The sequence below is a fragment of the Chlorocebus sabaeus genome, chromosome 9 (assembly GCF_047675955.1).
Source record: "Chlorocebus sabaeus isolate Y175 chromosome 9, mChlSab1.0.hap1, whole genome shotgun sequence".
Classification (NCBI taxonomy): Eukaryota; Metazoa; Chordata; class Mammalia; order Primates; family Cercopithecidae; genus Chlorocebus; species Chlorocebus sabaeus.
This window is the reverse complement of record NC_132912.1, coordinates 95,237,093-95,260,933: the sequence shown is the minus strand read 5'-3', so window position 1 is coordinate 95,260,933 and position 23,841 is coordinate 95,237,093. Positions and strand designations below refer to the sequence as shown.

The 23,841-nt window shown below is 39.4% G+C and overlaps 1 protein-coding gene across 5 annotated transcripts in view; it reads left to right on the top strand.

Moving 5' to 3' along the window:
* The window catches only part of IDE (insulin degrading enzyme), a 118,902-nt gene that overhangs the window by 51,054 nt on the left and 44,007 nt on the right, over nt 1-23,841 (top strand). For all 5 annotated transcript variants that reach the window (XM_007963563.3, XM_007963562.3, XM_007963561.3 and 2 more), the window contains exons 5-11: nt 6,015-6,137; nt 10,641-10,753; nt 11,905-12,067; nt 12,583-12,675; nt 13,122-13,213; nt 14,287-14,367; nt 15,901-16,004. In XM_007963563.3, the coding sequence (XP_007961754.1) occupies nt 6,015-6,137; nt 10,641-10,753; nt 11,905-12,067; nt 12,583-12,675; nt 13,122-13,213; nt 14,287-14,367; nt 15,901-16,004 (769 nt within the window). The remainder of the gene's footprint in view (nt 1-6,014; nt 6,138-10,640; nt 10,754-11,904; nt 12,068-12,582; nt 12,676-13,121; nt 13,214-14,286; nt 14,368-15,900; nt 16,005-23,841) is intronic.

Below are 23,841 nucleotides of genomic sequence, written 5' to 3'. Positions count from 1 at the left end.
GTTAGCCTAACTTTCAGGATCTTGGGTTTTCAGAGAACGTATAAAATTAAAATGGCTTATAACTATAAAGTTGACCTCTCCCTGAGAACATACTATTGGAGCAACCTCTGGTTTCTAAGACATTTCTAAAACTTAAAACTCATTCCTTCTCAGAATAAGAAATATATTGCTAACTTCAGAATTTTCCAGGAAAATAAATTTTATTCCCTTGAAAATCAGCATTCATATACATTAGTACTGAGTTTATAACCTTTATTTATTCTAAACAGAATTTAAAATAGTTGTTAAAATGAAAATATAAAGTAGCACTTACTGGATTTTACAATTTACCAACCCCTCTTCACATCCATTATTACATTTCTTAGGCTTCACAAAACCCCATGTTAATACTGTGTAATTATTGTCTGATAGATGCTATGCTGAGCCTTAACATGGATTATTTATTTATTTATGAGATGGAGTCTTGCTCTGTCGCCCAGACTGGAGTGCAATGGCTTGATTTCGGCTCACTGCAGCCTCCATCTCTTGGGTTGAAGCGATTCTCCTGACTTGGCCTCCCCGAGTAGCTGGGACTACAGGTGACTGCCACCATGCCTGGCTAAGTTTTGTATTTTTAGTAGAGATGGGGTTTCGCCATATTGGCCAAGCTGGTCTCAAACTCCTGACCTCCAATAATCCGCCTGCCTCAGCCTCCTGAAGTGTTGGGATTACAGGCGTCAGCCACCGAGCCCGGCAGATTATTTATATTTTAATTCTCACAGCAATCCTGTGAGGTTGGTTCTCTTATTATTTCCATTTATGAATAAGTAAAACTGAGGTGTAAGAGAGGTTAAGAAACCTGCCTGTGTCTCACAGCTAGGAAATGAAGGAGAGTCAGGGATTGAGCCCTTCCTTGCTCTTGCCAACTGGACAAATATCCTTATTATCCCTATTTTACAGATGAAATAAATGACCCCTTGGAGATATTTGAAGACTTTTCCAGGGTTTCTAATTAGCACATGATGGAGTCAGGACAAGAATCCCTGAATTTCTTAATGCCAAGGCAGTGTTCTCTCCTAGCAGGCCTAGAGTGGAAGGGTCCCAGTAGGTGAGCAACCCTGATCCTCCATAATTAGGACAGTATGTGTCTAGAGACTAAACTGGTATTTTTTATCCCAGTCTTATTCACGTTGTTCTCCATACATGGATTCTTAGTTGTTGGGGGGCAGTCATCTGGACCATTTACTCAGCTTCTAGCCACAATCTATTTTTTTCCTTGGTGAGTACATCTTTTTATTTAATGATCCACTCAGAAGCCAAGTGTCCTTCCTACAATTCAAATTGTAACAGCAGTAGCTACTGTTTGTTGTTTATTTTCTGTTGTTTATTCATTAAGTATTATGTTAAATACTTCAGTTTTTTTTTTTTTTTTTTTTTTTTTTTTTTGAGAAGGAGTCTCGCTCTGTCGCCCAGGCTGGAGTACAGTGGCCGGATCTCAGCTCACTGCAAGCTCCGCCTCCCGGGTTCACGCCATTCTCCTGCCTCAGCCTCCGGAGTAGCTGGGACTACAGGCGCCCGCCACCTCGCCCGGCTAGTTTTTTGTATTTTTTTAGTAGAGACGGGGTTTCACTGTGTTAGCCAGGATGGTCTTGATCTCCTGACCTCGTGATCCGCCCGTCTCGGCCTCCCAAAGTGCTGGGATTACAGGCTTGAGCCACCGCGCCCAGCCAATACTTCAGTATTTTTACAGATGTATGATGTAGTTGTCATACAAAGAGGTAGGTACACAGACATTTGCGAGATCATTCCCGGTCACACTGCTTAAAGAAAGAATGTTACAAATGCACTTTGAGCATCCGGCGTACACTTCAATTGCATTTTCCTCCCTGCTCCTGAGAGATAACCACTATATTCTTTAATGATTATCATTTCCGTGTTTATAGTTTTATATGTTTTTGTGTTTCATAGAAATAGTATTTTATTGTATGTAATCTCTGCTGCTTGTATTTTTTCATTCAACATTTTGTTTTGTAAGAATTGTCCATATTGATGAGTATTCCTCTGATAATTTTTGTATTTTATTGCTCTTTGAAAAATTCACTGAATGAATGTACCACTATCCATTTTCCTGTTAATGAAACAGTGTTACTGTGGAATTCTTGTACATGTCTCCTTGTACACAGACTCCTCTGGATACATATATCCAGGAGTGGAATTACTATGTAGTAGGATATGGACATCTTCAAATTGACTAGAATGTTTCCTGTAGCGATTGATCCAAGATGCACTCCCTCAGGCAGTGTCTGAGTTCTCATTCTCTGCATACTAAACAACAGTTGGTGTCATAAGACTTTAACATTTTTGTTAAGTAATAGTCTTACGCTTTTTTTACATGTATTTTTCTTACTATGTACTGTAAGCCCACTAATGTCAGTTTAGGAGATTGAGCCACAGAGAAGTAAAGTAACTTGTTCAAGGCTATGCAGTCAGAAGATATCTGGCCCCAGGAGAATCAATTGAACCTTGGAGGTGGAGGTTGCAGTGAGCCTAGATGGCAGTGTAAAGCACTAAGGAGCTTAAGCAAAACTCCATCTGGAACTGTGGCTTTTAGAATCTTCATTTAGTAGAAAAGAAAGGCATCATCAATACTCAAATTTCCCCTTGATATGAGAGAACTTCAAACATTCTCCAGCGAAAGGCCTTTTTTTTTTTTTCCTAAGGAGTTAGGACTATGGGTATGCATCTAAGAGCATCTGGACCCCTCAGGTAGAGTGAGAGAATGTCTCAGGACCTCTTTGGGCAGTAAAGCAGAACTAGGTCTTATTTATTTGTTTGTTTATTTATTTATATTATTTATTTATTTATCAGTTAATCAGACGGAGTCTCACTCTGTCACCCAGGCTGGAGTGCAGTGGTGCGATCTTGGCTCACTGCAGTCTCTGCCTTCCTGGTTTCATTCTCATGCCTCAGCCTCCTGAGTAGCTGGGATGATAGGCATATTTGCCAGGCTGGTCTTGAACTCCTGGCCTCAAGTGATGTGCCTGCCTTGGCCTCCCAAAGCGCTGGGATTACAGGCATGATTCACTGTGCCCAGCTTCAGCTCGTCTTCAGTGAGAAATTGAGAGGACTAATTAAGAACCTGGAACCAACTTGGGCAACATAGACCCTGGTTCTACCAAAAAAAAAAAAAAAAAAAAAAAAAACTGGACGTGATGGCACATGCTTGTGGTCCCAGCTACTTTGGAGGCTGAGGTAGAAGGATCTTGAGCCCAGGAGGTCGAGGCTGTAGTGAGCTGTGATTATACCACTGCAGTGTAGCCTGGGCAACAGAGTAAGACCCTATCTTAAAAACAGGAACAACCTGGAAACTTGGGTGATAAGCTACGTCTAGGGAGTATGAAAGTATGTGATTACTTTGTGACTAGGAAAAGGTTAATGAGTTAAGATTAAGGTTACTTGCTAGGCTGTTTCTTGCACATTTTCTCTTCACTGGATCTGTTAAGCATTCTGGGACAGGAATCTTTCTTTACTCAGTGCTGTGCAGCACTACTGAGCTGAAGACTGAGTTTGAGAGCGCCATCTGGTGGCTTTCTGTAGACATCCAATTTCATGAAAGGGACTTTCCCAGTGCCCCTGTATCAGGTATTATAACAACACGAAAAAAAATATTAAACTACATCAAGAACATACTCTCCCATAGTTTTATCTCTGCAGAAGAAAGACAGGATCTCAGTAGTGTAAGTAGAACCAATAATAAAAGTTATTGTGCCAGGATCTTAGGATATTTCCGGTCAAAATGCCATTTTGGAGAGACACTGATGATTGGAATTTCATCTTCCAGTCTCTAATTTGCAAGGTATTATTTAGAGAATTTGACTATTTGTTTTTGACTTACATATTTTACCCTACTTGAATTAGTTATTAAGATTTCATGAGAACTGTTAGTGGTTCACTACATACATCGCTGGAGAGTTATAAAAATAGCATTGTATCCTTTTTTTAACCAGTCTAGATCACATCTATGAGAATTCACATCACAAATTTAATACTTTGGCCCAAAATAGTGAATTTCTTTCCACAAGTAACTTGGCAAGTTCCAAAAAATCCCTCAGTGACTGTGTTCAATTAATTATGGAGTACATAGAGAATTGAAAATTAAAATAAGCATGAATGGAGGCCATGTGGATCTTACTTTGTCTTTTAAGCGCTCATAATACCTGCTATCTCATAGAGATTTTAAGAAGTGGAAATATAGATACAGATACAGACATATTTTATTGAGACAGTCTCACTCTGTTGCCCAGGAGTGCAGTGGTGCGATCTTGGCTCACTGCAACCTCCGCCTCCCAGGTTCAAGTGATTCTCATCCCTCAGCCTCCCGAGTAGCTGAGACTACAGGTGCCCACCACCATGCCTGGCTGATTTTTTTATTTTTAATCAGGGGTTTCACCATGTTGGCCAGGCTGGTCTTGAACTCCTGCCCTCAGGTGATGCACCCATCTTGGCCTCCCAAAGTGCTGGGATTACAGGTGTGAGCCACTGTGCCCAGCAAAGAAGTATTATTTATTTATTTATTTTTTTTTTTTTGAGACAGAGTTTCCCTCTTGTTGCCCAGGCTGGAGTGCATTGGTGCGATCCCAGCTCCCTGCGATCTCGGCTCACTGCAACTTCTGCCTCCCGGGTTCAAGTGATTATCCCGCCTCAACCTCCCAAGTAGCCGGGATTACAGGCATGCACCACCACACCTGGCTAATTTTGTATTTTTATTAGAGGCGGGGTTTCTCCATGTTGGTCAGGCTGGTCTTGAACTCCCGACCTCAGGCGATCCACCCGCCTCAGCCTCCCAAAGTGCTTGGATTATAGGCGTGAGCCACCACACCTGGCCAAATGTATAATTTTTTTTTTTTTTTTTTTGAGACGGAGTCTGGCTCTGTCGCCCAGGCTGCAGTGCAATGGCCGGATCTCAGCCCACTGCAAGCTCCGCCTCCCGGGTTTACGCCATTCTCCTGCCTCAGCCTCCCGAGTCGCTGGGACTACTGGCACCCGCCACCTCGCCCGGCTAGTTTTTTGTATTTTTTAGTAGAGACGGGGTTTCACCGTGTTAGCCAAGATGGTCTTGATCTCCTGACCTCGTGATCCGCCCGTCTCGGCCTCCCAAAGTGCTGGGATGACAGGCTTGAGCCACCAAGTCTGGCCAAAAGTATAATTTTTATAAGACACTTTTAGGCCGGGCTTGGTGTCTCAGGCCTGCAATCTCAGCACTTTGGGAGGCCGAGGCAGGCGGATCACCTGAGGTCAGGAGTTCAAGACCAGCCTGACCAACATGGAGAAACCCCGTCTCTACTAAAAATACAAAATTAGACAGGTGTTGTGGCGCATGCCTGTAATCCTTGCTACTAGAGAGGCTGAGGCAGGAGAATCACTTGAACCTGGGAGGTGGAGGTTGGGGTGAGCTGAGATCGCGCCATTGCACTCCAGCCTGGGCAACAAAGGCGAAATTCTGTCTCAAAAAAAAAAAAAAAAAAAAAAAAAAAAAGGCTGGGCACAGTGGCTCACGACTGTAATCCCAACACTTTGGGAGGCCGAGACGGGTGGATCACGAGGTCAGGAGATCGAGATCATCCTGGCTAACACAGTGAAACCCGTCTCTACGTTAGCCAGGCGTGGTGGCGGGTGACTGTAGTCCCAGCTACTCAGGAGGCTGAGGCAGGAGAATGGTGAGAATCCAGGAGGCGGAGCTTGCAGTGAGCCGAGATCGCGCCACTGCACTCCAGCCTGAGCCACAAAGCAAGACTTCCTCTCAAACAAACAAACAAAGACACTTTTAATTCCGTAGAGAAGACTATAGTTTAAAACGTTGCTGGTTTGTACTGTTGTCCTGTTTATTCACTTAACATTCAAATAAATTTGAGTTATTATGTGTATTAGAACTCTATTTTTAGAGTTCATCTTAAGGAATAGCGGTGATAATTACAAAACTTTAAAAGTCCACATATTTTGCTTTTTCTAAAAAATGCCTTGTTCTTCCCTTCCAGGTAACAAATATACTCTGGAGACTAGACCAAACCAAGAAGGCATTGATGTAAGACAAGAGCTACTGAAATTCCATTCTACTTACTATTCATCCAATTTAATGGCTGTTTGTGTTTTAGGTCGAGGTAAGAACCCTTACAATTTTTTATAGAGTTGGATAATGTAAGTTTTTCATGTTGGCTTTTTCAGAGTATTAGAAGATGGATATAAGATAGAGGTGCTTATTTGCTCAGAGTCCTTTGAAAATGATCTACTTGTTAGAGAATAGGTAGGTGGGGATTTTTATGTTTAAATCATTGTGTTCCCCAAAGAAGTTTAAGTGGAGATCTGAAAAAAATACAAATTACTACAGTAATAGGTGCTCTAAGCATATAAAAGCAAGGCAAGCCCAGCCTGAGCACCATAGTAAGATCCTGTCTCTACCAAAAAAATTTTTTTCTAAATTAGCGGGATGTGGTAGTCTGCAGCTATAGTCCTAGCTGCTAGGGAGGCTGAAGGAGGAAGATCCTTGAGCCCACGAGTTAAAGGCTGCAGTGAGCTGTGATCACCACACCACTGCACTCCAGCCTGGGTGGCAGAGAGAGATCCCATGTTAAAAAAAACACACACATACACACAAAAAGGACAAAGATTGGCAGATTTGACCTTATAACAATTCAAAAAACTGGGGAAAAAAAAACAAAAAAACAGATGATGGTAAACTTGGGAGACTGTTTGGAATGTAAACAACGGTTTGATTTTTAAAATGCAAATTAACTACTAACATTGTTTCCTGCTGTTTTTAAGTAATACCCACTGCATATGGTGTTGCTTTTTTGTATTGGTAATAGTGGTATCAGTTGCTTTAGTCTTTCTGGAGGGCAGTTTAACAATATCAGTCTTAAAAGTAAATATGCATTTTTACTTTTAAAAATGCAATCTCAGGAAATAATCAGAGTTCAAATAAGAGATATAAAAGGATGTTTCTGTCAGTATAGTATATATTAGTAAAAATTTAGCAATCTAAATGTTAATAGGAAATTCGCTAAATACTGATTTTATAATTGTAAAATAGAATATCTTATAGAAAAATAGCATTTCTTATTCTGCTTTCCATCTTGCTTTTTCTTTATAGTATTTATTAATACTTCAGGTATTAAATGTTTGTGTGTTTTTGTTGTCCACCCTACCAAAATGTAAATTACTTGAGAGTAGACACTGTTTTGTTCACTGCTTTATCCTTAGTACCTGGGCTCGTGCTTCGTGCTTGGCTCATCATAGGTAAATGTATATTGAACGAATAAACAGTTTTATGACAGCATTTTAATATCATGGGAAGATATTCTTAATATATTCTCATATATATGAATATATATTCTTATGTATGCATATATAAATACAAAACATTTTAAATTAATACATGTATATTATATATAAGAATATATTGTATATTTTTTAATGTTCTTAATATATTAAAGAGAAAACAAAAGCTGTTTACAAAAATATGTGCTATATGGTCCCATTTGGGGATTTATTAAAAATTCTAAGACATATCCCTCCCCCCAAATTTTTTAAAACTCTAATAGGGGCCAGGCACAGTGGCCCACACCTGTATTTCCAGCACTTTGGAAGGCCGAGGCAAGTGGATCACTTGTGGTCACGAGTTTGAGACCAGTCTGGCCAACATGGCGAAACCCCATCTCTACTAAAAATATAAAACTTAACCAGGCATGGTGGCAGGCACTCGTAATCCCAGTTACTTGGGAGGCTAAACCAGGAGAATCGCTTGAACCTGGGAGGTGGAGGCTGCAGTGAGCCAAGATTGTGCCACTGCACTCCAGCTTGGGCAACAGAGTGAGACTCTATCTCAAAAAACAAACAACAGCAAAAAAACACTAAAAACTCTAATATACCATATATGGTGTAGGTAAAAGGCAAAATGGGAAAGCATGTACTAGAAATTTGATAATGTTGTACAGTAGTTAAGAACTCACATTTCACAGTCCAACAACCTGGCTTTTCATTCCAAATATACCGCTTGCTTAGCTGTGTGGCTGTGAGCTAACAAACTTACTTCAGTTTTTCAAACTTCAGTTTTCACATTTGTAAAGTGGTGGGTGGTACCTTGTACCTGTTGTGAGGTTTAATTGAGATAATAAAAACTGTTTAGCATGGTGTATGGCACATAGCAAATGCTCCATAAATGGTAGTAGCCACTCTAGCATCTTTATAATCATGAAATTATGGTAACTTTTGTTACCATAATTTAGCTTTTGTTTCTAAGTTTTCTACTGTTGGCAAATGTGACTTTTATAGTTAGAAAATAAACTATTTTTTTAAGTTGGTAGCAAGAACCAGGGTGTAAAATGGGTTCAGGGAGAGAGGACAATTAAAAAAAGCATACTCTGTAATGCTATGTGCTTGCTTCAGGTAGGTGGGTTTAGAATGTTAAAATATCGCTTACTGTTTACAACCCAGTCCTGGGAATAGGTAGGTGCCTAAGCTGTTTTTTTGTTTGTTTGTTTGTTTGTTTAAATCTATGTTGTATTTGAGATTAAACACATGATTTCAGTAAGCATTTAATGGGCAAGTGACAATGGCAATAGATGAATCAAACCTGAGCCCTGTCCTCAGAATGTTCTTGGTTTAGTGGAAATGACAGAATAAGTATCTAAAAAATAAAGTGTCTCAGTTCCCTGATCCATACACATCACTCTCCCATTGTGACTGACTTCCTGTGCTGAACCCGAGAGAGATGTCTTTACAGTACAGAGGTATGAGGAGGAAACTGGATCTCTTAGAGGATTAAAAAATAATCCACTCCTTCTTTTGGCTGGAGGAGAGAGGAAGAGTAACCATGTGGAAGGATCTCTGTCACAAGGGTACAAAGAAGTTTTTCTGTTCTTGCCTGGAGCTGTTTCTCTAGCTGTGGCAGCACTAACTGTCTGAACACTTGCCACGTAGGTAATCATCAAGTGCAGACACTGAGGTTTCCAAACCTTGATGATATGAAGGTGAGTGGGACTCAGTTCCCTGATCACAGTTTAGTGGGGTAGATAGACTGTGCTGTAGTGTTTAGCTCCATTACCTTTAAAAAGTGACACTGTGAATTTATGCTTTTAGGGTAGAAATATGCAAGAAGAAAGATTCACCTGTTAGAACCTTGCTCAGGATGTTGCTGTCACCAGCACTGCAGGCCCACAAACCTTTATTGACTGCTCACCTTGTTTCAAGTCATATGTCCCATCTGCAAAAAGGTGTCTCTGACATCTCTTACTACAATATTCCCTCTGCATTCCTAAATTCACTTGTCATATAACAAGCAGCCACTGGTCTGCCTTTTATTTGGCTCTGGACATTTTGGAGTCCATCATACATGTCAAAAATTTGAGGCAAAAGTAGGTGTATTTTATAAATAAAATCCAAATGCCCACACTTAAAGGCACAAAAGAGAATTTTACACCATATAAAGGCAGCTCTCAAATAGTCATTTAGTACTCCCGAGAATTCATGGAAAAGTTCCAAATGGGTCATAGAATATCAAGGCAAGATTCTTATTTGATTCAAATGCTTACTGATAGTAACAGGTTATGAATGTTTATACCATTTATAAATAACCTGTTTTTGAGGGGACAGAATCAAGATGAGAGGTTATCTTGTTTATAAAAAGATAGGTTTTGGCTGGACACGGTGGCTCACATCTGTAATTCCAGCACTTCAGGAGGCTGAGGTTGGCAGATCACTTGAGCTCAGGAGTTTGAGACCAGCCTGGGCAACATGATGAAACCCTGTCTCTATTAAAAATACAAAAAACTAACAGGGCATGGTGGCGCACGCCTGTAATCCCAGCTACTGGGGAGGCTGAGGCACGAGAATCACTTGAACCTGGGAGGCGAGGCGGAGGTTGCAGTTAGCTGGCATCGTGCCACTGCACTCCAGCCTGTGCAACAGAGCAAGACCTTGCCTCAAAAAAAAAAAAAAAGATAGGTTTTTTAAATACTCCTTTCTTTTTAGGATAATAGTAATTTGTACAAATGGAAAAAATTTAATTCCACACAGAAAAGTATAAAATAAAAAGCAAACTGTTCTTTATTCCATCCTATGACTGCTGTGCCCTCTTCTCAAAGACCTAACTCATTTCTTGTTATACTTCCAAAAGTAGAATTTTGCTAATATCACATATATATACACACACATATATAACATGTGCATTTTGGAGTCCTTCATACATGTCAAAAAATTGAAGTAAAAATAGGCATATTTTATAAATAAAATGCAAATGCTCACATTTAAAGGCACAAAAGATAATTTTATACCATAGAAGGCAATTCTCTATCTATGTATAAGGTGAATGTTATACTCTGCTAGTAGTTCAGTATATATGCCTGTTGATAATCGTAGTCATTTTTCCAAACGCAATTAATTATTGTTTCTAATATTTGTTTTAATTTTATTATACTTGTGAAATAATATTGTGAATAATATTTGTGAATAATTTTTTTAAATAGAGATAGGTGTGAGGTGTAATCATTTTCACATTTTCCTTTCAGCGGTACTGAGACTTTTCAGGAGATCCTAAGATTTTAAGCTCTCCCTGTTGTATGTTACGATTCGCTTAAGTTCTGTTTTCCTTGTCTGTTTTCCTGTAGAATCTTTAGATGACTTGACTAATCTGGTGGTAAAGTTATTTTCTGAAGTAGAGAACAAAAGTGTCCCACTGCCAGAATTTCCTGAACACCCTTTCCAAGAAGAACATCTTAAAGTAAGTGCATAAATTTTGGTATTTTGTGTTCTTAATTTGTGGACATATATATACCTAGTTTACCGTAGACCAGGTGAAAATCTTTGGAGATTTCATTATTTATGTTTTTTTTTGTTTTTTTTTTTTTGAAACAGAGTTTTTGCATTGTCACCCAGGCTGGAGTGCAGTGGTGCGATCATGGCTCACTGAGGCCTTAACCTCCCTGGCTCAGTTGATCCTCCCACCTCAGCCTTCTGAGTAGTTGGGACTACAAGCACACACTGCCACACCTGGCTAATTTTTGTATTTTTAATAGAGACAGGGTTTCACCGTGTTGCCTTGACTGATCTTGAACTCCTGATCTCAAGTGACCCACCTGTGTCAGCCTCCCAAAATGCTGGAATTACAGGCGTGAGCCACTGCACCCAGCCCCTATGTAGTTTTTTTGTTTGTTTGTTTCTGTTTTTGTTTTTTTGACAAGGAGTTACGCTCTGTTGCCCAGGCTGGAGTGCAGCGGTACGATCTTGGCTCCCTGCAACCTCTGCTTCCCAGGTTCAAGCAATTCTTCTGCCTCAGCCCCCTGAGTAGCTGGAACTATAGGTGCATGCCACCGTGCCCGGCTAATTTTTGTATTTTTAATAGAGATGGGGTTTCACCATGTTGGCCAGGCTGAGGTCGAACTCCTGACCTCACGTGGTCTGTCTCCCTTGGCCTCCCAAAGTGCAGGGATTATAGGTGTGAGCCACTGCACCCAGCCCCCATGTGGTCTTAAATATTTGTCAGGATAATAAAATCAATCTCACATTTATTAGGATCATGAATCACCAAAAACATATCAATATGTTCTGGTCTTTACATGCTAAAAGTAGTTTTGGTAGCTGTAGTCTTAATAACTGTTGAAGCTGTTACCCTGTACCTGAAGATAAGCATTCAAAACCATTAATATTTAGCTGCATGGTTCAGGGGGTCAAACATGGACTATATACCGACTGTAATGAAATTCCACTAGGAGAGTACTGAGTCATTTATTTGTGGTCAGTGTATCATTTTCTGTGGCAATTGATTTGCTCTTAAATTTGGTATTCTTCCATGAAAATCATTCTTCATAGTTTAGAAATATTTTCTTCAGTAGGAGTTGTATATAGCTAATCTCTGTGATTTGTTTTCTCCAGCAACTTTACAAAATAGTTCCCATTAAAGATATTAGGAATCTCTATGTGACATTTCCCATACCTGACCTTCAGAAATACTACAAATCAAATCCTGGTCATTATCTTGGTCATCTCATTGGGCATGAAGGTCCTGGAAGTCTGTTATCAGAACTTAAATCAAAGGGTAAGTCTCCTGGGCAGCAGCTTCTGAGTGTCCACCACATCTTTTCACTCTGGCTCTCATTTTCTCCTGAATATTGTCCTGTGAATGAACATTCTTAGATGTGACCATTTTGGGTTAGTGAGTGAGATGGTGGTTGTTGGCATGCTGTTGTCTTTTTTTTTTTTTTTTTTTTCTTTTTTAGATAGAGATGGGGTTTCGCCATTTTGCCCAGGCTAGTCTCAAACTCCTAGTCTCAAGCTTGGCCTCCCAAAATGCTGGGATTACAGGCATGAGCCACCGCGCCCAGCCAGTAGTCTACTCTTGACTGGGAATTGATGTGAGGAATCTTCAGGAAAGCCCCCACTTCTGCACCATCTGAAACTGCTTTTCTGAACTGATTTTTTTTCTTCCATCTTTTTTGCAAGAGGTTCATTCTCATGTCTTAGGAACATACAATATGAGTTTTTAAAATGTTTCTTAGTTTCAAAGAAGCCACATATGCAATCAATCATGTTGATTTCCTTTGAATGTTGCAGGCTGGGTTAATACTCTTGTTGGTGGGCAGAAGGAAGGAGCCCGAGGTTTTATGTTTTTTATCATTAATGTGGACTTGACCGAGGAAGGATTATGTAAGTATTGATTCACCTTTTTACTTTTGAATGAAAATTTACTTTCTATGATGTTTTTTAACTTCTTCTTGCTGTGGATCTGTTTTATGTTGAAAGCTATAACACTTTAATTCATACAACTTATCCACTATATTTTTCATATGTAACTTGGCCTTTGTTTCATGGATGATTCTTCCCCCCTTAACAACTGATCATTATGTTGCACTTGTTAAATGTGGACTTGGCTTTTTATTTGCTCATTGACTGCCCCAACACCCTTTCTGTCACATATCCCTGAGCCCAGAGGGCCATGTGTGTGGGACACCTAAAACCAGTCTCAGGGAGGTGAGGACTGCATTTTCTAAGAGGGACCATCTTCCACTTACCTGACTTTACCTTAGGAGTGAGCTCACTGCTTTGAAGGATTCAAGGACTGAATGGTTTTTAAGTGTGCCCCTTTTTTCCAGTACATGTTGAAGATATAATTTTGCACATGTTTCAATACATTCAGAAGTTACGTGCAGAAGGACCTCAAGAATGGGTTTTCCAAGAGTGCAAGGTACTTTTGTTTCACCAAAACTTTTCTTAAGGAATCTATTTTTCAAGAACAAATACTTGTGAATTAATTTAAATTTAAGGCCCAGTTAAACTTTTAAAGTTTTTTTCCTAATTGAACTCTAAAATTTTGCAATGTATAATAGTATTAGTTAAGGCTTAGTTGTACTAGTCTGATTTGCTACTTGGGGCACAACTAAGGGGAAAGGCATCATGTAGCCCTTTTTAGGATGGAAAAGAGAAGAAATCAAATGCTTTTCCATCGCTCAGAAGAAAATCAGCAGTTTCTTGAGCTAGAATCTGTCAGGGATTATGTTACTCCCTGCCTAAAGCTGCATGAGCTCTGTCATTTTCAGATCTTTAAATCTGTAGCAAACTCTCAAAGAAGTAATGAATTGTTTATGTATGATTGTGTTATTAAAAGTGATTTTATTATTGTATGTATGGGAAGAGCCTGGCTCTTTTTTTTTTTTTTTTTTTTTTTTTTTTTGCATAAAACAAATGGTGTTTGTCTTTCAAATTTTTAAAAGCCTTTTTAAAATGGGTTTTTAAAAATATGTGCTTTAAAGCCTATCGAGATTCTCAAATGTATTTTAGTATGAGAAACATCCTTTTTAACTAGATAAAAGTTTAAAGATATAATTTCTGCTTCCAAAAATTATGACAGTAACTCCTAATCTGGGTGTTCTCTGAATGAGTCACCAAAATCATCTATGGTGCAATTGTTGGATCTCACAAGGTTCTTTCACACAGTTTTTTCTAAATTCTTTGGCTACTAGTTTCAACAACTTAGGCTATAGAGCCATATCCTGTATTTGTTATTTTCATTGAAAATTGTTTACCTATTTTGTTTTTGGTTTTAAGCCTAGGTTGATGGATTAAATTTTATACATGTTAAGAAATTTTTTAAATACTCTATACATTTCTAAATCAAGCATAGCCATTTTTTCAGAATGTGATAAAGTGTTTATGGAGTATTTATGGAGTAGCAAGCTTATAGTGCAAGCCAAACACTTAAAAAAAAAAAGTTTCTGAATAAGGGTGGACATATCTAATTGGATTAATTTTCTGTTTTAGGACTTGAATGCTGTTGCTTTTAGGTTTAAAGACAAAGAGAGGCCACGGGGCTATACATCTAAGATTGCAGGAATATTGCATGTAAGTTTATTATTTTACTGTATACATTGCTGTGTAGAGTATTTCAGCAATCTTGTATATATTATTTTCAGTAATAAGTGAATTATTGAAGCTGAGGTATAAAACTTTAAACTTTGTAGCAACAGGGCAAATGTTGATGTCAGGATATGTTTAAAATCTTAATTTTCATCCTGAAATTTATTTTCTGTAATATTTTTGTTAAATACGCATTTTGCTTATTGACTTTAAATATATTTCAGTTCTGCAGCATGTCAAGTGCTACTTATGTGAAAGCTATTGATTGTTTACTTTTTTTAAATTTCCATTGCTACCATCCTAGTCTGAGCTATCATGATTTCTTGCTTGGGCTACCATGATAGTCTTTTACCTGGGATCCCTATTTTCCTCTTGGTCCCCATTGTAGTTTATTTTTCCAGCCTTGTGATCTTTTGAAAACTAAAATCTGAATGTTTCACTCCTCTGTTTAAATTCCTTCAGTGGTTTCCCAACAGAGTTGGCATAAAATGCAAAATTTTCCTTGGCCTACAAAGTGATGTGGCCCCAGCCTATCTGACCATCTTCTATACCACTGTCCAGCCCATCTCTCCCATTTGCATTCCACTCCAACTGTACTGGCTCTCTAATTTTCAGACATTAAGTTTATTCCTCCCCGATTGCTATTTTCTCTACATGAAACACTTTTCTATCTGATCTTTGCCTGGCTAGATTCTTATCATTTGAGTCTCCCCTCAGATTTCTTCTCCTCAGACCTTCTCTGACCTCCCAATCTAAAATAATGCCCCTCCCCCCTTTTTATTGTTTTCATAGCACCTCTCACTAAAATTACAATATTTGTTTATTGTCTGCCTCCCTCCCAATTACAATGTCTGTGCACTTCTTGGAGGACAAAGGATTTCATGTGTCTTACCTGCTGTTTTATCCATAGTGCGTGGAACAGTGCCTGGCACAGAGTAGATGTTCATTAAATATTTATTGGATGAATGAATCAGTCAGTGTGGAAGCTGCTCTTACCAATATTAGAAGTTGCTCTTACCAAAAAGCATCTTCTGCATTGTTTTTCTATACTGGTCAAAAATATAAGCCATTTTTTTCCCACAACAGTTTCCCAAATGTTTGTCTAGTATGTTTCATAGAAATTTAGGAAATTCTGTTCATAAAAATGTGTGTACTTTATATTAAAAAATGCTGTAGGTGTCAGCATTTTATTACCGAATTTTCTTCATTAACAAGTACTCAATTTTTGACCAGAAATATTCATGGTTTTCCATGAAAGAAATGTGATTTTGCTCTCTATAATGGAAGTATGTTTGGAGATTAACAGTATATTTGGCAGAATCATCAAACAATATGAAACTGCTTAACAATGTGGTAGGAAAGAGAAAATGATTTAGGGCCACAGAAAATTTTTCCAATAGAGTAAAATTTAATTGAAGGGAGAAAGGGTGTACAGTAATGAATTTAATGTGTTACATATCTGCTTTAATAAACTATGTAGTAGCTATGTGTACTTATTTATATTTTCCTTTTTAAAAGTATTATCCTCTAGAAGAAGTACTCACAGCAGAATATTTACTGGAAGAATTTAGACCTGACTTAATAGAGATGGTTCTCGATAAACTCAGACCAGAAAATGTCCGGTGAGTCACCATACAGATTTTACTATTATACACTAAAGTTTCAATAGTGATTAGAATCTGAAAAAATTTGAAATTTTGAATAAAATGCTTTTAAACATTTTATCAAGCATGATTACAAAAGTAGAGAATAGTATAATGAAGCAACACCAAGCTTCAGCCACTGATACATGGCCAGTCTTTTTTATCCATCCCTCTTCAGTCATCCTCCTTTCACCCTAGATTATTTTGAGGCAATATTTCCAAAAGATGAGGACATTTTAAAAAACAAATATAATTTTATTATCATAAATAAAATAGAATAATAACCTGTCTTAACCTGACTTTATTCTAACTGAAACTCCCAAAGTATCAGCCCACCTATCTGGCTCATATAAGCAAGTGAAGACACCCTCTTTTTCTTAAGCCGCAGTAAAGATTACAATCTCAGAATCCTCCTGATTGACCAGTGGTTAACCAGGAAATCAAAAGTCCAAACTCTTATAGCAGCAGAGATATTCTTGCTAGAGGAAAGTAGTCCCTAAAGTGCCTGTGAGCCACCACATGATATTCCTCCCTTAAAACTGAATTTCATATATGTTTTCTAAAGTCAAATGATGGAATATAATTGAATGATACGTTTTACATTTTTAATTTTTCTCCTCTGTTAGGGAAGTATTTTTGAAATTCTACTGGCAATTTGGTGATTAAGTAAATAAGTTTTGGCCGGGCGCGGTGGCTCACGCCTGTAACCCCAGCACTTTGGGAGGCCGAGGTGGGCGGATCACGAGGTCAGGAGATCGAGACCATCCTGTCTAACACCGTGAAACCCCGACTCTACTAAAAACAAAAACAAAATAAGCCAGGAGTGGTGGCGGCGCCTGTGGTCCCAGCTACTTGGGAGGCTGAGACAGGAGAATGGCGGGAACCCGGGAGGCGGAGCTTGCAGTGAGCCGAGATCGCACCACTCACTCCAGCCTGGGATACAGAGCGAGACTCCGTATCCAAAAAAAAAAAAAAAAGTAAATAAGTTTTTTGAAACAGTTGTTTTATGAATAAGATCAACAATGTGATAGAACTTTTTGAAGAAAAAATCTTTTGGGGCTTGGCATGGTGGCTCCAACCTGTAATGCCAGCACTTTGGGTGGCCAGGGTGGGCGGATCACCTGAGGTCGGGAGTTCGAGACCAGCCTGACCAACATGGAGAAATTCTGTCTCTACTAAAAATACAAAATTACCCAGGTGTGGTAGCATGCGTCTGTAATCCCAGCTACTCAGGAGGCTGTGGCAGGAGAACCGCTTGAACCCGGGAAGTGGAGATTGCTGTGAGCCAATATCATGCCATTGCACTCCAGCCTAGGAGACAAGAGGGAAACTCCATCTCAAAAAAAAAAAAAAATCCTTTTGACAGAACTGTACTGTCAGAGCCTTTTCCTAGTTACCATTGTTTTAACTTTTCCAGACATATTATCAAAGATGCATTAGCTCTAATTGCATATATATGACTTGCACCATACTGTTTAGGTTGAGAACAATAATTAATTAATTATTGTTCAAGTGGGCTTGGCCTATCTGTTGTGACTCCTAGGTGGTTGGTGGAGTCGGGTGATTTTCTTCTAGGAAATACTATTAGCCAGATTTTACCTGACCTCATGCTAGGATTCAGCTAAATATTCTATTTTTTTGGGAAGCCAAGGCAGGAGGATCACTTAAACCTAGGAGTTTAATACCAGCCTGAGTAGCATGGTAAGATCCCATCTCTATTTTAAAAAGTTTTAGTGATTTTTTATATTATGATACAGTGTTTGGGTGAGTACAAATAATTAGCTTCAAGAACAATTTTTTATAGAGATAGGGTCTCACTGTATTGTCCAGGTGGATCTCAAACTCCTGGCCTCAAGCAATCCAGTTTAGCCCCCCAAAGTGCTGGGATTACAGCTGTGAGCCACATGCGCAGCCTATAATTTTCTTTTCTTTTTCTTACTGAGCCTAGAATTTTTAAATTGGAATAAGATACCGTGGTTTTGAGGTTTAAAAAATATATTAAGGGTCAAAATTTAGAAATCTTTTTCAATGAAAATAATGTGAAATTATTTAGAAATTCAATTTCCGGTTTGAGGTACCCAGTAGGTTACAGTGTTTCCTATGCAGTTTCTTGCCAATATGTTAAATCCCCATTTATTGCCTAATCCTTAGTTACTCAAAAATTGATTATGATACAGAAAATCATACTAAAAAACTAGAAGAAGTTACCGACAGCTGTGAATTCACTAGAGATTGGTTAGTTGATCATTCTGCCTTTAACAGCACATGCTCTTTTTCAACTCTAGATAATTTACTGAGGAATTGAAAAATGAAGAAATCTTTTGTTTTCCATTCAACGAACAACAGATAAAGTTGTGGATTAAATATTTGTATAAGCTAATATGTTAAGTTATTCATGCCTGACATAGTCTAGTGGGGGATGGCGAGATATAGTTCACATAATTTAAATGGTTTAAAGTGATATATACACTGATACACAGGGTTGCGTATGTAGGAAATCCTAAAGAATCTACTTTCGCCTGCAAAAATCTAGAACTAATAAGTGAATTCAGCACAGTCACAGGTTGCAAGGTCAATATACAAAAATCAATTGCATATCTATATATAGCAACAAAATAATAGAAAATTAAAAGAACTATTTACAATAGCAACAAAAGCATAATATTACTAGGAATGAGTTTAACCAAAGATAAGCAAGACTTCTACATAAAAAACTAAAAACAGTAGAAGAGAGCAAACAGTAGCCAAGAAAAATGAAAAAAGACTTAAATAAATGAAGAAGCATACTATATTCATACATTAGGAGACTTGATATTATTAATATGTTAGTTCTCTCCAATCTGATTCATAGACTCAATGTAATCATAACCCAAATCCTGGTAGGCTGTTTTTCTTCTTTTGATTTATTTATTTAGAGACAGGGTCTTGCATTGTCACCAAGGCAGGACTCTGGTGGCGGGATCATAGCTCACTGCAGCCTTGACCTCTTGGGCTTAAGTGATCTTCCTGCATCAGCTTCCTGAGTAGCTGGGACTATGGGTGCAAGCCACTATACCTGTTTAATTTTGTTTTTTTTTTTTTTTTTTTTGAGATAGAGTTTCACTCTTATCACCCAGGCTGGAGTGCAATGGTGCGATTTCGGCTTACTGCAACCCCGCCTCCCAGGTTCAAGCAATTCTCCTGTCTCAGCCTCCTAAGTAGCTGGGATTACAGACACCCGCCACCACACCTGGCTAATTTATTTTAGTAGAGATGGGATTTCACCATGTTGACCAGGCTGGTCTTGAACTCCTGACCTCAGGTGATCCGCCCACCTCAGCCTCCTAAAGTGCCGGGATTACAGGCATGAGCCACCGTTCCGGGCCTTTTTTCTTTTTTCTTTTTTTTTTAGACAGAGTCTCGCTGTGTCGCCAGGCTGGAGTGCAGTGGCACAGTCTCGGCTCACTGCAACCTCTGCATCCTGGGATCAAGCGATTCTCCTGCCTTAGCCTCCCTAGTAACTGTAACTACAGGCGCGTGCCACCATGCCCAGCCAGTTTTTGTATTTTTAGTAGAGACAGGGTTTCACCATGTTGGCCAGGATGGTCTTGATCTCTTGACCTGGTGATCTGCCTGCCTTGGCCTCCCAAAGTGCTGGGATTATAGACGTGAGCCAACGCACCTGGCTTTTTTGTTTGTTTGTTTGTTTGTTTAATACAGTCTTGCTCTGTTGCCCAGGCTGGAGTGCACTGGCGTGATCTTGGCTCACTGCAACCTCCTCCTCCTGGGTTCAAGCAATTCTCATGCCTGAGCCTCCCAAGTAGCTGGGATTACAGGCATATGCCACCAATGCCCAGCTAATTTTTAAATTTTTTCATAGAGAAAGAGTCTCACTATGTTGCCCAGATTAGTCTCGAACTCCTGAGCTCAAATGATCCTCCCACCTCAGCTTCCCAAAGTGCTAGGATTACAGGCATGTTCCACTGCACCTGGCCTTTTTTATTTTTTTAATATTTTTAATTTTTTTCTGAGATGGGGTCTCACTCTTGCCCAGGCTGGAGTGCAGTGGTGCGATCTCAGCTCACTGCAACCTCTGCCTCCCAGGTTCAAGCGATTCTCTTGCCTCAGCCTCCCGAGTAGCTGAGATTACAGGTGTATGCCACCACGCCCGGCTAATTTTTGTATTTTCAGTAGAAATGGGGTTTCTCCATGTTGGTCAGGCTGGTCTCAAACTCATGACCTCAGGTGATCCGCCCACCTCGGCTTCCCAAATTGCTGGGATTACAGGCATGAGGGCATGAGCCACTGTACTTGGCCAGTCAGTTGATTTTATTTTTGACAAGAGCATCAACATAATTGAGAATGGAAAATCTTTTCAACAAATGGTGCTGTTCTACCAGCTGCATATCTATATGAAAAATGATGAAACTTGACCTTTACCTCATACTATTTATAAAATTTGAGATAGATCATAGACCTAAATATAAGCACTAAATCTATAAAACTTCCAGAAAAAATAGGAAAATATCTTCAAAACCTTGAGATAGGCAAAGATTTCTTGGATAGAACATGAAAAGCAGTAACCACTGACAAAAACACATTGGCCATGCACAGTGGTTCACGCCTGTAATGCCAGCATTTTGCAAGGCATAGAGGGAGGATTGCTTGAGCGCAAGAATTCGAGACCAGCCTGGGCAACATGATGAAACCCCATCTCTAAAAAAAATATGCAAATTAGCAGGGTGTGGTGGTACATGCCTGTAGTCCCAGCTACTCAGGAGGCTGAGGTGGGAGGATTGCTTGAGCCCAGGAGGTGGAGGTTGCAGTGAGCCATGATCATGCCACTGCACTCCAGCCTGGGCAACAGAGTGAGACCCTGCCTTAAAGAAGGCTGGGCGTGGTGGCTCATGCCTATAATCCTAGCACTTTGGGAGACTGAAGTGGGTGGATCACCTGAGGTCAGGGGTTCAAGACCAGCCTGGCCAACATGGCGAAACCCCGTCTCTACCATAATCCCAGCTACTTGGGAGGCTGAGGCAGGAGAATCGCTTGAACCTGGGGGCCAGAGGTTGCAGTGAGCCAAGATCACGCCACTTTACTCCACCCTGGGCAAAAGAGTGAAACTCCATCTCCAAAAAAAAAAAAACATACACACTGATAAAATGGACATCATCAATATTAAAAACTGCTCATTAAGTGATATATGCATTTACTTACATGATTGAAATACATGGAAGAAAAATACCCAGAACACACACTAATTTTTACTTTACTTGCCACACTAATTTTAATTTACTTGCCTCATTTAGGCAAGTAAAACAATTTAAATATTTGTATTTTCCTCAGTGTACGTATATATTCCGGGGGGAAAAAAATCAACCTAAATCTGGTTGAATTTTATCATATATACCTTCTACAAATAAAACCTCTTACCAACATGAGGACGAAGAGCTGTAGATTTACTAATAGAACTTATTAGACAACCTGTTTTCCAGGTTCAAGCAATTATCTTGCCTCAGCCTCCCAGTAGCTGGGATAACACGCATCCACCACCATGCCTGACTAATTTTTGTTTTTTGTTTTTTGTGATGGAGTTTCGCTCTTGTTGCCTAGGCTGGAGTACAATGGTGCGATCTCGGCTCACTGCACCTCCGCCTCCCGGGTTCAGACAATTCTCCTGCCTCAGCCTCCCAAGTAGCTGGGGTTACAGGCTCCTGCCACCATGCTCAGCTAACTTTTTGTATTTTTAGTAGAGATGGGGTTTTGCTGTGTTGGCCAGGCTGGTCTTGAACTCCTGACCTCAGGCGATCCACCTGCCTCAGCCTCCCAAAGTGCTGGGATTGCAGGTGTGAGCCACCATGCCTGGCCTGTATTTTTTTTTTTTTTTTTTTTTTTTTTAGTAGAAACAAGATTTCACCACGTTGGCCAGGCTGGTCTCAAACTCCTGACCTCAAGTGATCCACCCACTCCGTCCTCCCAAAGTGCTGGGATTATAGGCATGAGCCACCATACCCAGCCTCACTAAACAATCTTTAAGATTCCTTCCAGTTACTAGTTTTGTGTGGTTTTGTCACCTACTACTAGTCATGAGATCTTGGATACATAATTTTTTTCCTTCAACGTTTATTGAATCACTTATGTGAAACCTCAGAGTTGACAGTCCTGAAAGGGGGACTTGTGAAAAGTTAACTTTATATAATGTCATGAATACTTGCTCTCATTTAATTTCCTTGAACCCTGCTCATCTGCAAAATGGGGATAGTGCTTTATATGATGTAAAATGTTTTAGCAAAGTCAAAAAGTGTTGTACAAACCCAAGCTAATGCTATATTAAAGGTATACCATAGAATAAGGTGTGCTTTTTTTTTTTTTTTTTGGTAAGAAAAAACCATGATTTAAATTCTAATTCTTGCTGCTCTAGAGCCAGTAATTGACCCAGCAACACTTTGTAGGAGTGCATTTGCTGGAGCATATGTTTTACTTTTGAAATTGCGTATTTCTAAATGTGATACCTTATGCAATTAGAGTTAAATGCCTCTTTTTACTCTCACATTTAAAGAGAAAGCACTTTTCCTCTACAGGATTGGTCTCTGTGACTGTTACAATTGTAACTGCAGTAGGTCAGTGATACATGGTGCAAAACAACCTGGGATAATACTGCCAACTGCCAGGCCAGACTAGGGTGGCTCAAGGGTAAGATTACCTTCTTTAATACCCACTGAGACAAGTTTAACATTGCAACCAGGTAGGGAAATAAACAGGACACTCTTAAGAATAAAAGGAACCTTAGAGGCCATTTGATCCAACTCCTGTTAGGTATACACTTGGCCCTCCATATCTGCAGGAGATTGGTTCCAGGACTCCCATGGGTATCAAAATCCAAGGTGCTCAAGTCCCTTATGTAAAATGGTACAGTGTGGTACTGTGTATCTGTTCTGTAGTATCCCAGCTAAGTAGTTACCAGCTTCAGTTTAACTTCTTCCAAGGATGGGAAACTCATAATATTAAGGTAGCCAGTTTCATTTTTGCCAGTCCTAATTGTTAGAAAATTATTTTGAATTTTGAGACTTGATGACTTGTTCAAAGGTGTTTACCTATTATTACTCTATGATCATTGTCACCCAGCTCCCCCGATCCTATCATTTGGTGCCTGTTTTACCATATTAAATCTACAAAAACAGCTATAGAGTCTTTGTCATGTGCCTTCCTTTAGTCATAAATAATTCCATTTATTTGGGAGAAGTTATTCTTAATTAATCCATGAAAGTCCTAGTGGTAACAACGGACTTCTTGTCTAAATGTTTGGCAGTCTGACAGTTAACTGTAGAATATTGTCAGGGATCAATGCCTAATTTACTGGCTTCTGGTGTTCAGGCTTCACTCCTTTTTTCTTTTTGAAAGTTACAGCATTTGCCCATCTCCATCTCCAGTTTTCTGCCTCATCTCGTGTTCTCCAGCATTTCTAAAAGATGATGGACAATGATTGTTAGGATTTCGTAGTGGCATAAGCATTAGAAATTGTGACTCATCTGTATTTGGAGATGTGATTTCTCTTTTTTAATTTTTATTTTTTTTGAGACAGAGTCTTGCTGTGTTGCCCAGGCTGGAGTGCAGTGGCACAATCTCGGCTCACTGCAACCTCTTCCTCCTGGGTTCAAAGGATTCTCCTGCCTCAGCCTCCCGAGTAGCTGGCATTACAGGCACCCACTACCACACCTAGCTAATTTTTGTATTTTTAGTGGAGATGGGGTTTTTACCATATTGGCCAGACTGGTCTTGAACTCCTGAACTCAAGTGATCCACTGGCCTCGGCCTCCCAAATTGTTGAGATTACAGG